Source organism: Eptatretus burgeri, chromosome 2 (genome assembly GCF_056783735.1).
Source record: "Eptatretus burgeri isolate ZD-2024b chromosome 2, Ebu_testis_v1, whole genome shotgun sequence".
Taxonomy (NCBI): Eukaryota; Metazoa; Chordata; class Myxini; order Myxiniformes; family Myxinidae; genus Eptatretus; species Eptatretus burgeri.
The window spans coordinates 66,163,307-66,176,682 of record NC_140962.1 but is presented as its reverse complement, the minus strand read 5'-3'; the positions used below and the strand labels follow the sequence as shown (position 1 = coordinate 66,176,682).

The 13,376-nt window shown below is 40.1% G+C and overlaps 1 protein-coding gene across 3 annotated transcripts in view; it reads left to right on the top strand.

Moving 5' to 3' along the window:
• LOC147032209 (polypeptide N-acetylgalactosaminyltransferase 2-like) overlaps nucleotides 1-13,376 on the top strand; it is a 130,173-nt gene that overhangs the window by 66,506 nt on the left and 50,291 nt on the right. For all 3 annotated transcript variants that reach the window (XM_085869599.1, XM_085869601.1, XM_085869602.1), the window contains exons 7-8: nucleotides 993-1,114; nucleotides 13,247-13,334. In XM_085869599.1, coding sequence (XP_085725725.1) covers nucleotides 993-1,114; nucleotides 13,247-13,334 — 210 coding nt within the window. The remainder of the gene's footprint in view (nucleotides 1-992; nucleotides 1,115-13,246; nucleotides 13,335-13,376) is intronic.

Genomic DNA, 13,376 nt, shown 5'->3' with positions numbered 1-13,376 from the left:
TTTTTTGACCTTTGAGGGGACGCTACGGGCAGACTGGCGGGAATCGGGAAAAACGTAAATGATGAAAGTTGTAGTACTCGAAGAGCACTACTTGCATACCAACTTTCATTCGAAACAGTTGAAAACCTGAGGAGCTCAATGCCCAATTTATTGATTTTTTTTGACATTTTCTAAGTTCGTGACCTTGCGACCTTGACCTTGGGACGAAAATGAAAAATCGAGCTCCGTGGGACTATGCAGGTGCCATTGGGCTAACCAAATACCGAAACCCCTGCCAGATTCGGCAAACCCCCTTGGAGAAGATGTAACTTGAAACCGGCTAGCACCTAAAAACGCATGTTTTTTGGGTGTGGCTCTGCCCATAATGGGCGCAGCACGCCCATTCTCCGGAAAACACAACTAGATCATGATACAAACCTTGCACCCTAATTTTATCAGGATCGGATCAAAACCCACGGAGCTATGCTCGGGACAGACAGACGGACACCCATAACGAATATAGTGGTTACTTACTGACTAGTGAACCAAAAGGTGAAAATAGGGGATTGGGGTTTGGATGAGCAGGTATCAAGAAAAGACTGATCCTTATTTATTTATTTATTTATTTATTTATTTATTTATTTATTTTTAATTGATTTATTTGGTGGAGGCAAAGATGAATGTGTGGAAGTGTTATCCACATAGAACACAATTATTAATACCACAGAAACAACAAAAGGTGAGCACTCACAATGGACCTTTGCAATATTTTATATGAATAGTTTTGTGTTGGAAAGCAAAGATTGAGACGTAATATAAAATAGGAACCAATGAAGGCCACTGAGGTCTCATGGAAAATATGAACCAGTAACAAAAACAGGGAGACACGAATTCCTTTGCCTGATAAAACTTAGCTTTGTCGGAGCGAAGCAACACCACGTCCTTTTTTCATTTTCTTTTTTTATTTTTCTTCATTTCTGCTCTAAACGGGTAGCTGTGTTCTTGTTCCACAGGGCTCATGCGCTCACGTGTGCGCGGAGCTGACTCGGCTCAGAGTTCCATCTTGACTTTCTTGGACAGCCACTGCGAATGCAACGAACATTGGCTTGAGCCCCTTTTGGAGAGGGTGGCTGAGGTACATACTTTGATTGTCTGTGTTGATTTATGTTTGTCAAGCCTTACATATGTAACATCAAGAAATGCAAATGGAGTATGGTGATATATGCATTGCATTGCAAAGTTGTCGCATGAAACGAAATGGCTAAAAAGCTAAAAACACCATTGTATGTGTAAATAAATCTTCTTCTGAGAATGTCAGTAAATTAAAGCTGGAGAACATTAATAAAGTACGAAGTTTGCATTGTGACATAATCGGAGAATTAAGTGAGAAGGAAGCAAAACCAGCCATTCCTATTGCTTGTTATACCAACTGCCCATATATGCAACAAATACCATTTCTGCAATGCTCCATCAATAAGTATCAAAATTGTCCCCTTTTTTGCATACATACTATGTAAATAGAACCTTGAAGACGTATGAAATCCTTAGTTGGTGGAATTATCGCCTCTGCCATGATTCAGAACAAAATAAAAAAAACAACTATACATTAATGCAAACAAATTGGGTTATCACGTGAGCGAATGCAAAGTTGTTTTTGTTTTTTGATGCAATAAAATTGCAGGTTTCAATTATTATTTTTTTCCTTGACAAATGTCCAATGCATAAAGTATTTTCCCCAAAAAGGTGACCAGCCAAAGTGATAATCACTTAATTGTTTTAATTGCTTCTGTCATTTATTTTTTCTCCTTTAACATCATCGTTGTGCATTGTTTTTTTTTTTTTTTGTTATCACAAATCAGCATGATGCTTCCAAAATCTTTTGCACTCAATCTTGTGCTTCCAAGGCACACACAGACCCATTCTTCACGATGAGAAGACTTGCTCTACGCGATTAAAAAGCCCCCCCCCTCCTGCCCAACACCCACCCCTCACTTCTCCTTTTGATAGGTGTTCATTAGCTTGATAGTTCTTGAGCACAGCCTTACCCTCTTAACCCTGCGTTAGTACCATGGTTTTTTTTACGCAGTTAGTACCCTGGGGTGTTTGAGCACCCCAACTTTTAAATTTTTAAAATGAAGCATGTAAGCAAAACTAGCATGAAGTTCAACTCATTTATTTGGTGAACGTATGCAGGATTATACATATAATTATATTTCAGTTTGATTTCATAGTACATGAGTACATAAATACATCAAGACAATAATAGAAAACAAAATTTATCAAAACTCATTAGCGACAGCAGAAACATCCTCATCACTCACTTTCATCACCTGATATATTTATTTTGGCACTCAATGCAACTGACAGTCAACTTGCTGTGTTCTTTACACGCATGTTTACCACACTGGTTACACACTGTTTTCACTTTATGATGGCGTGACCTGGGACAGAATGCACATCTCTTTGCCCCCTGTGACGAGTGGGGTTGTGGGGGCATTGGGCATGCAGGGAACCTTCTTTTTGATAATTTCTGGTTTATTCTTACCTCCAGAATTTGGGTCAATTTTGTCATCATAGTGCATGCTGCTGACAAGAACATTGTTCTCCTTCTTACTCTGCGGGATGTATGAAACTAATGTCGTTTTGTCTGTGAAACCAAATATGCTGTCATAATTACATCTGTTCTTTGTCTCTAAGAATTCCTTAGGAATTTCAGGCTTATTTTTTCAGTACCTTATTAGTACCCTGAGGTATTGTCTCTCTGCCCACTGAGAAATGACGTCTACCTCTTACAAGAGTTCCCACAGGACCATGAAAAATTTTGAGCGCACTCAACACACAGAATCGTGAAGCTACTGCGGAGAAAATGGATATTAGTGTGCACATCTATAGAAAACAGGACATTTAAAAAAATTGGGTTTTCCAAACACCCCAGGGTACTAACGCAGGATTAATGGTTCTTTCTCCCTCTTTAATATTTGATGGAGCAAAAAAAAATTGAGGCAAAATTGTACTTGGATCATGAGTCCTTTAAAAAAAAAATTCTGATGCTTATGGATTTTAACTTTTGATTAGTTATTGTGTTCATAGTTGATGAATCTACATGTAGAATGGAACATGTATAGGCATATATACAGTACTGTGCAATAGCTTGGGTTATTCCAATGATATTCATACTTTAGAGTAAATTCTACAAATTATCAGTGATGAGTCAAGGCCCAGTCACACCTTGACGTTTCAGCCAGCAATGGCAACGTATCAACAACGTAAACACTTTAAAATGTATGTAAAACGCTGGCTTACGCTGAACTTTTGGTGTTTTTTTTAAAGATTCGGACGTATTCATAACGAGTTGGTCGTATGCATAACATATTAGTAACGGACACAGAACGTTTCGTTGTCTTATAGATGACTTATACCAACGAATGCTTAGCCTGTTGTCGGCGTTCACAACCTATGCCCAACGATAGTCTAACTTATGCATAGCGCGCTGCACGTATCGCCGACGAACTCGTGACGTAGCCTATTAAAAGGCTGCCGCACAATGATTCAAATCATAACCGCCGGAGAAATGGAAGTGTCAACATCGCAGTCACACCTTGGCGATCTTGCCAGCGTATGCCGACCTCTGAAAAATGCGTCTAAAACGCTGGCGCACGTCGAATACGGTATGGGTAAGTTTGGTATACGTGAATAGAACACTAAAGTACGCTATCATACTTCGTAGTAAGTGGAGTACGTCTTGTAATTTTAAATGTGTTAAACATTTTACGACGTACTTGCTGTATGCCTCACACATTCCGCATGCGATGGGAATAAGTTGTACGCACGATATGCGAACGTTGGCACACGTCGACAAAAGTTACTTGTAAGTTACTCATAAGTCGAAACACGTCGAGCTAATGTCTAGCGTACCCGAAAGTTATTTCTAACTTATGAATAACATGGTTTGAACCAATTCCTTACGTATTTCCAACGCACATTGATGTATGTAGACGTATTTGATTGACGTCTTCCGGATGACCAAATAACTAAATGAACGTGTTTCTAACTTACAACTACCATATAATGGCGTATTGGCAACGTTTAGGGGAATTGGTAGATAAAAATACCCCCGAGTGGGAGTGCCGGTTATCTCTGCCAGAGGTCGACAGAAGCAAAATCAAATTAGGGGCATCTATAATCGAAAGGTGAATTTCAGGTCGAATTCACTTTATTTCAGTGTCGATCAAGTCGTATCTCGGCCACAGAGTAGAGGAGCGCGATGACATCAGCGCGCACAAGCAAAACCTTTTCGTGACTCAACGATGCCTCTGTGGTGTCACGTGACGAGCCGTGACGCGGCGGACGAAATATTTTTTATACAATCATAAAACGTCTCTTTTGCACCGCAATTTTTACAGAGACCTGTAAAGCGTGTTCTAAAACCCTCAAAAATGTAAACATTAATCTCCCAGACCCCAATAGTAAGCATTCCCTCGAGGAGACAATTCTCGGCTTCATCCCGTGCCTGCCAGAATCCGCGGCATCTCGGCACCCACACCCACCCACCCAACGCATTCGATGCATTTCCCTCATTAAAGGTGAATTTCAGGTCGAATTCGCTTTATTTCAGTGTCGATCAACCTTATGCAGTGCGAAAGGTGGAAACATAATTGAACTTGAAGTTAAAATCAGCGCGGGAGGCCGTGTTGAGGTCTCCGGTGCACCATGAGGCGGATAAAAACTATAAAATCGGAACGAGTGCAAATTTCAAAAAACGGCTCGTATTGTTCTAGATAATAGTCCATAGTATCTGAATCACTAATAACATTTGATCTCTCTTGATAAATGAAGGATGAGATACGATTTGAAATCGACGATTTTCGCAACTTTGACAGCCTCGTGACGTTGACCTCAACCTTGGACGACCTTGAAAGTTATATCGTTGTGCATGTCTCATCGACCTCTATCCATTCAAGGTGTAAACATTACGCATGTCAAGGTGTAAACATTACCTCGACGTGTTTTGACTTATGAGTAACTTACAAGTAACGTGTGTCGACGTGTGTCAACGATCGCATAACGTACCTAAAACTTATGGCCAGCGTCACGGAACTTGTGAGTCATATGCTGGCATAAGTCGTAAAATTTCAAGCATGGAAAATTTGGGGACAACCGCAAAGTACAACGATGAAAGCCAGCGTACTACGACGTATGGCAGTGTTTTTCAGCGTGCTCTCAATGTTTCCAAAACTTACCCATAACGTATTGGATGTGCGCCAGCGTTTTAGACAAATTTTTCAAAAATCGGCATAAGCTGGCTAAAACGTCAAGGTGTGACTGGGCCTTTACATGTGTTTATTATTGTAAAGTAACAGCCTTTATAAATACGCGTGAAACGAACTGCTTAATTAAATTAGAACGGCCACTAAGCGCATACCTCCGCGCATACTTACACGAGAGCGCATACCTCCGCCAAGCTGATTAGCTTACGTTTTGTATCCCACTGGGCCGGATCTGGATTTTGACCTGAACTAAAATTTAATCAGCTTGTTCTCGTCACCTAACCAACTCATCCATCAAGTTTCATCCGAATCCGTCCATAACTTTTTCAGATATTGTGCTAGATATAGTTTTAGCCCAATCACTCTATGGTGAAGAATCACTTAAAAAATTATTGGATCCGGATTGAGATCTTCACTAAAATCGAATCAATCCCATATATTATTTCTGTTAACGTCTGCGTGTAATTTGACATTTCTCCTCCGAAACTGCCGGACGGATTGCCGCCACTTTCGGCATGCGGGTGCTCTGTGGTCTAATAAACAGCATGGGCTATGTGAGATCACGCCAGACGGACAGGTTTGGGAATTTTACGCAATTTTCTAATTTTTACATTAATTTGCATGGCGACGTGTGACGTCACCGCTGAGGCGTAATGACATCATCGGTCATTCGCTGACGTCATTACGTCTGTCGTCGACAGACCGTCACCGCTGAGAGGTGTAATGCCACTCCGAGAAAACAGGGTCTACAATGTGAAACCCTCTTCTGCACATATTCACTTCCTCAGAAGGTGAATTTGACACAAAAAATGTAACAAGAAACATTGTATATAAAGAAATTCGATAAATCACATTGTGAACACTGGATATATTGACGTCCTAACGAACCCTCACTGTAGAAACTTCGCACAGAGCACGGGTTTGGCTCGTTCTTCCTTGTTATATATCCAACCTGCCCACCAAGTTTCTTCCGAATCCATCCACAACTTTTTCAGAAATCCTGCGAAATGTCGTTTTTGGCCCTATTTCTCAATGGTTAAAAATCACTTTAAAAATTCTCAGATCCCGATCCGGATTCGGGTCTTCACCAAAATCGAATAATTTCATCCTTGTCATACTAAAGCTCTCCGCCAAATTTCATCAGAACCCGTCCACAATTTTTTGAGATATCCTATTCACAAACAAACAGACAGGGGTGAAAACATAATCTCCATCCACATTCGGTGGCGGAGGTAATAATAAGAAAGATGTCGTGCATAGCATGATGCTTGCGAAATCCCAATAAACAATAGTTGCCATGGAAACAGCAATTTGATAAACTTGAAAATTTGACCTATCAAGTGATTTACATGATTGAATGTTGTGCAGAATAAATTTGGTTGAAACATTTTCGAATTGTTGCCTAATATGTGTTTTACATGCTTTGAATAGCCTTGACCTTGACCTTTGACTAAGTTTGACGATATCTCACTCACATATACTACACGTACATACAAACAAGCTGCTTAAGTTTAATTTGATATCTTGAAAAACTGCTGAGGTGTGGTGGTAATCTATTTACAAAAAGGCACATTTGTTTATAATCGGGGTGAAATTGTTGTCATGGAAACCATTGACTTATCAAAAAGGCTAAATCGATCATTCTGATTTTTGGTGAACCAGTTCTGTGAACCAATATGTAAACCCTTTTCAAATTTTAAGTCAATCCGATGAAAATTTATGATTTTATGCAACCTTGACCTTTGATGCTTTGAGCTTTTGATCGCAAAATAAATATGCTTCTTTGCTTGTATTGGTGAACCAATCCAGTGACCAAATATGCAATTTCTCTTCAACCTAGTAGAGTGCCCTACCCTCCGGGTGGTTGAACATTACGCATTACTTGCTGAAACCAGAGAGTTCAAAGAACACTATATCCCGTGCATTGTTACACAAGGAAACGAGAACGGCACTCAGTAGAGTGCTCATCTACGCTTGGGCTGAACAGTTTAGTTTTGGATCCCACTGGATCCGGACCTGAACCAAAATCAAATTGGCTTCTTCTTGTCACCTCACCAACTAATCACATAGCTTTGTCATAACTCATCCGCAACTTTATGAAATATCGTGCTACAGGTTGTTTTTGGCCCTGTCTCTCAATGGTGAAGAATCACTTCAAAAATTAAAATAATTCTCGTATCTGGATGCTGATTCAGATCTTGATCAAAATCGAACCGATTCATCCCTGTCACACTCCCAACCTATTAGTCCATAATAGTCTAAAAGTAAAAAAATAGATACTAAAAAAATAGATATACACAGATACTAAAAAGTCCATAACTTTTTGAGATATTGTGCTATATATCAGTTTTTAGCCCCCATCACTCACTGGTGAAGAATCGGTTAAAAAATTCTCAGATCCAGATGTTCACCAAAATTGAATCAATTCTTCCTTGTCACACAACCAACCTGTCCACCAAATTTTGTCACAATCCATCCACAACCTTTTCATATATCCTCTTCACAGACGGACAAATAGGCCAATGGCAAAAGCAGGGTTCAGTTCCTGGACTTCAAGAAAATATCGAGGAAGCTCGACGGTAGCCAGAAATAAACATGTTAACATTGAAATAAACATGTAAATACAACAAATACAGCATAAAATAAACAAAAAAAGAGGAGTTTTACATTTTAAATTTATTCTAAAACAGCAAGGTGGGTAAGGGTAAACATATTATGTACTGTTTGTACTATCCTCTGCCATAAATAGAAAACACAAGACTTAGCTCGGGATGACAAGGATGCTGCTATAGGGGGAAGGGTGGAGGTGAAAAATATGTGGATGTGAAACTTGCGATGGCTGGTGGATCATCGGGAGCACGACAAAGTCGCCTGCAGCATTGCCACATAGAAGAATGTTAAGACTATCCTCAGCCACCTTGAACCCCGGAGCAGATCTTCCCTGCTTGAACAGGAAGGTACGAGATGGCATCCTCTTCCAAAATGTTCCCATCTCTTCAGCGTTAAAAATCCGCTTCAATATAAATCCATTTGCCTGGATTAGTTCCAGGAGCCATGGTTGAACCAGAACATTCAGCCCCGAGTGCTTCGTGGAATCATTGGTAAATCTGCAATGGTTTTTTCCGTACACCGGTCCACTCAAAGGCATTTTTTTTTCTGCTTGGTCCTTGATCCAAACATTAAGTGCTTTTTCCATCCTTTCAATATGAGGATCACCAGATTGGAATGAGCCTTCACTTTGCTGGCAGGAACCCTTGCATGGATATTTGACTCATGTTGACACACAGTCATTTAATTGATTCCGTAATGGCGGCCCACAGATGCCGCACTTTCACTTCTTGCCAATGTATGCAAGAACTTGATTTCTATGCACGTCATAACCTTTCTCTGCCTTTTGGCATGATTAATTTCGTCCATCGTTTGATGTTTGTAGACCATTATTAACTGCTGGGTGTCTACTAGACCTTGTCGATTTTGTTGATCTAATATTACAGGATCTCTGCATGTCATTTTGTGTTTGATGATGACTTATTATTAAATTTACTTTTGCGCCTGTATGCTGCTCTGATTACTACAATTAATGGTTCACGAGAAACAAGAAAAGGCTCATAATGAGGTACAAATCGTACACGCGGCTGCAAGCAATGACTCATCTCAGCTCAAACATCATGAATGGCGCAAATGAAATACCGTGATAACGAAATCGGAACACAATAGGTTGCCTGCGATTGGTGGAAACCCGCGATGTTTGAGGGTTTCCTGTACATGCGTACGTCAAGTCAGTCGGATGAAAATTGACTCGGACTTTGACCTATTGTCCTCAAAAACAATGGGCTTCCAGCTTGTCACTACCTCAACCAGGTGGTTAAGTTTTGGGAAGATCGGAGTAAAAATGTGACCTGTGGACGATTGAAATATACACACAGACAGAGAGAATACAAGAGCAGACCAACCAATATACAGTACTTGCGAATCTTCAGTTTCGCAAGTGATATTTTGTAGTATCGGTCAATACTTTGTGTGTCCACCTTTTGTTGAGCACCTTCACTCTTTTACCCGTGCATGCTTCATGTATTGACTGAAGCAATCTTGCAGGAATATTGTGCCAAATATCCTACGCTACTTTCCCTAGTTCTGTAAGGTTAGTTTGGTTGCCCTTGGTCTTCTCTGTTTTTGGCCCTATCTTTTGGTGGGGTAACATTGTCTGCAATACTGATCTTAATATACAACATGCAAAAAAGAAATTTAGATTTTTGGATTTCTTAATAAATTTGCTAAACACCCATGTAATTATATTGTTCCAGAACTTTTATTTACTTTCCACAGTAAATGATAGACAAATGCTTTTCTAAAGGCGGTATGATTTATCACACAGGAAATAGACACTGATACAAGTCTGGAGACGGCGATGGTTCACGAGCAATGTACATGGTTCGCCTTTTTTATTTTTGACCTTCGAGGGGACGCCATGGGCAAACTGGCGGGAATCGGGAAAAACGTAAATAATGAAAGTTGTAGTACTCGAAGAGCACTACTTGCATACCAACTTTCATTCGAAACAGTTGAAAACCCTAGGAGCTCGATGCCCAATTTATTGATTTTTTTTTGACATTTTCTAACTTTGTGACCTTGTGCCCTTGACCTTGGGACGAAAATGAAAAATCGAGCTCCATGGGGCTATGCAGGTGCCATTGGGCTAACCTAATACCGAAACTCCTGCCAGATTCGACAATCCCCCTCAGAGAAGATGTAACTTGAAACCGGCTACCCCCTAAAAACACATGTTTTTTGGGCGTGACTCCGTCCATCATGGGCGCAGCACGCCATTCTCCGGAAAACACAACTAGATCATGATAGAAACCTCGCACGCTAATTTTATCAAGATCGGATCAAAACCCACGGAGCTATGCTCGGGACAGACAGACAGACACACACCCATAACGAATATAGTGGTCACTTACTGACTCGGGAACCAATATAAGTGTCACCAATGACATACCTTTCAACCTAGGCATGTTTAGCACTTTTTGTTGAGAAGCAAATGATCCTAGCGGTGAGACAAATTTCAATACAAATGTTTAACTGATAAAAAAAAATTGTTAAGTTGAAGTAGGATGTCTTACCTTGTACTGGCCATTTTGCACAAAAGCTTATTTAAGGAAAGGCATATATACAGGGTGATAACACACAAAAAGCTACCACCGATGCAATACTATCACATATTTTCTAACTCTAGGGTTGTGTATACCTTGCCAAAAATCACAATGAGAATTCTTCTCCCTAGATGTTACCGACCAACCCTACTGGCTCATAAACTATCTCTTTAATCACATTGCATTAGTTTGTTTTGGAGCAATAAAGTGCTGTTTGAACTGTCAGATAGATGAAGGTGGGCTTTGACAGCCTTGTTAAATTCACAATTTTTGCCCCACTTTATGTTTGAATTCCACGATGTTGCCTTCATAGCTGTCAGACTTTTTTGGCTTGAAATGTTTCCACTTGTTCCGAGCATCAGTAGGATCATTGTAGCATTTTTTTTGTTTGTTTTTTTAAATGGGAGATACAAGCAAGACGCAAGAGTGCAGTTCGAGCCACATGTCCAAGAATAGCTTTTTGATATGAACCATCCAACCGTGTCTGCACACCGGCTGCCACCCATCCCCGTACATGCCACCTCTGCTAAATGAGACTGGACCTGGTCCTTTCCTGTAAGATTTATTTTGCCAGTATAGCTTTTACTGCTAACTGTGCCGTTTCCAAAGAGATTCACTCGTGGCAACTTTGCAGATGAGCTTAATAAGTCTGTTACTTTTTATTGCAACGCATTTGGCATTCCAAGAAATCCGTTTGGGAATTTTTGTGGAAATGCTAATTGGATTGCTATTAGATGTCCTAAAAATGATTGCATTCGTTGAAACTAGAATCGTACTCAGTAGAGCGCGTACCTTCTCCAGGCGAACAGTTTCCGTTTTGTATCCCACTGAAAGGCCGGATCTGCATCAGGACCTGAACCAAAATCAAATCAGCTTGTTATTGTCACCTCCCTAACTCATCCACCAAGTTTTGTCATAATCTCTCCACGACTTTTTGAAATATCAATACTGTAAATCATGCTATATATCGTTTTTGGCCCCATCTCTCAATGATGAATCATTTACAAAAAAAAATTAAATTCTCCTATCTGAATCCGGCTCTTCACCAAAATCGAATCGATTCTTTCCCGTCACACACCTAACCTGCCCACCATGTTTTGTCTGAATTGGTCTACTGCTTTTCGACATATCTGTGCTGTAAATCATCTTTGGCTCAAATCTCTCACTGGTGAATAATCATTTGAAATATTCTAGTATCTGGAGCTACATCCAGATCTTCACCAACATCTAATCAATTTGTCCTGGATTCATTGGGATCTTCACCAAAATCTAATCAATTTGGATCCAGATCATCACCAAAATCCAATCAATTCACCCGAGGAACACACCCAACCAGTCCAAATTTTGTCCAAGTACGTCCGCAACTTTTTGAGATATCATGCTCACAGACAAACAGACGGGGTGAAAACGTAGTCCTTTCACCTTCGGTGGTGGAGGTAATAAACCACGTATTTGCCAAAAAAAATGCTGCATTTTGCAACATGCCCTTAACCGATATACATTGTCTTCACAGGTTGTTATAAGGTTACAAAATGTAAAAATCGGAACTGTTAGTTGCCTTTTGGACACCGATAAATAACTTGTGTTTGGATGGAGCAAAGCCAAGCGCAATGAAAAGTACTGCATCATATGCTTCTTGAGGTTTTTAAACCACTTGCCTTTCAGGTTAGTTAAGTGAATGCAAAGTATATATGTGCACAGCACTTGCATTATTGTTTTTGGTGCTGCCATAAAAGAGCCTGTCGCCGTTTTGTGGCTTATGAAATAACGATGATAGAACTGCCTCTGTCTACTCCGCTCAAGGGGACATGGATGTGTGAAAATGCGCCGCGCTGTGCCAAATACCGGTACGAGAGGGGAACTTTGCCGTTGGAATCTATAAGCGATTTTTTTTTTCTCTGCATATATTTAAATACGCATTAAATGATTTTTTTTCAGCTCCTCTATAAACTGAGATTTCTGTAATTTAAAAGAGAAATTAAAATTTGCAAAAGTAATTTTCGGATGTCAGTCCCATGCGCTGGAACATCGGTCTTTGTTCGGCAACTCATTCCGAACTTGTTTTTCAATTGTGGAAGGAAAACACATTGTTAGCGTTTATTCGAGTTTGAATGGTCCTCAAATTTGAATTACTTGATTGCAGCAAAGTTTTTCTTCTTGTGTGGAATTTCCCGTTGCTCTGATTGTTTATTTATGATGTCTTTTTGCCATGTCTCAGCTTGTGTGCAGCTTGTTAATCCCATCTGTCCTTTCTCCCCCTCACTTTGATCTCACTCTCACGTCGACTCTACTTTTGATGTTTCCCCCTTTCTATTTTGTTCCATTCCATTCTGCTCTCGTTATTCCATGAGCCTTGATCATGTAGACGAAAATATACACTATATTTTAGGCTGATGGAGGAACTTGTTCATAAGGCCTCCATAACCTTTCTCTTCCCTGAGCAGCCTCGGTCTTCGAAATAAAATAAGTCTCATGTAGGACAAAGAGGTTTAGATCAGGCAACTGTAAACGGGCCATTTGAAGGTTACCATCTGAACTTATTTGGTACTTCGCTGAACATTAAAACAAGTTTAGCCTTTTCATTGTGAAGATGTTTTCGTCATTATTTTATGATTAGTGTTTGCTCCGCAACTTTCAGGTTTCATCGGGAACCTTTTGTTTTTTTTTTGGTCGCAGATAATGAAGTTGCCAAAAAAGTCAAATGTAATAATGACACCAAAGGTGACTTTCATGGGAAAAATGTTCACACACACACGCACACACCTCCCCCTAATCCATGAACAGTCTTGGTTTGATATGCCAAATGCATGTTTTTAATTGCGCCTCCTTCTTCTCTTTGTAATGTAGGACAGGACCAGAGTCGTGTGTCCTATAATCGACGTAATCAACATGGATAATTTCCAATACGTTGGGGCTTCTGCCGATCTAAAAGGAGGTGGGTGTGTGCTCACAGAGCAAAGAACATGCACCACGTCGC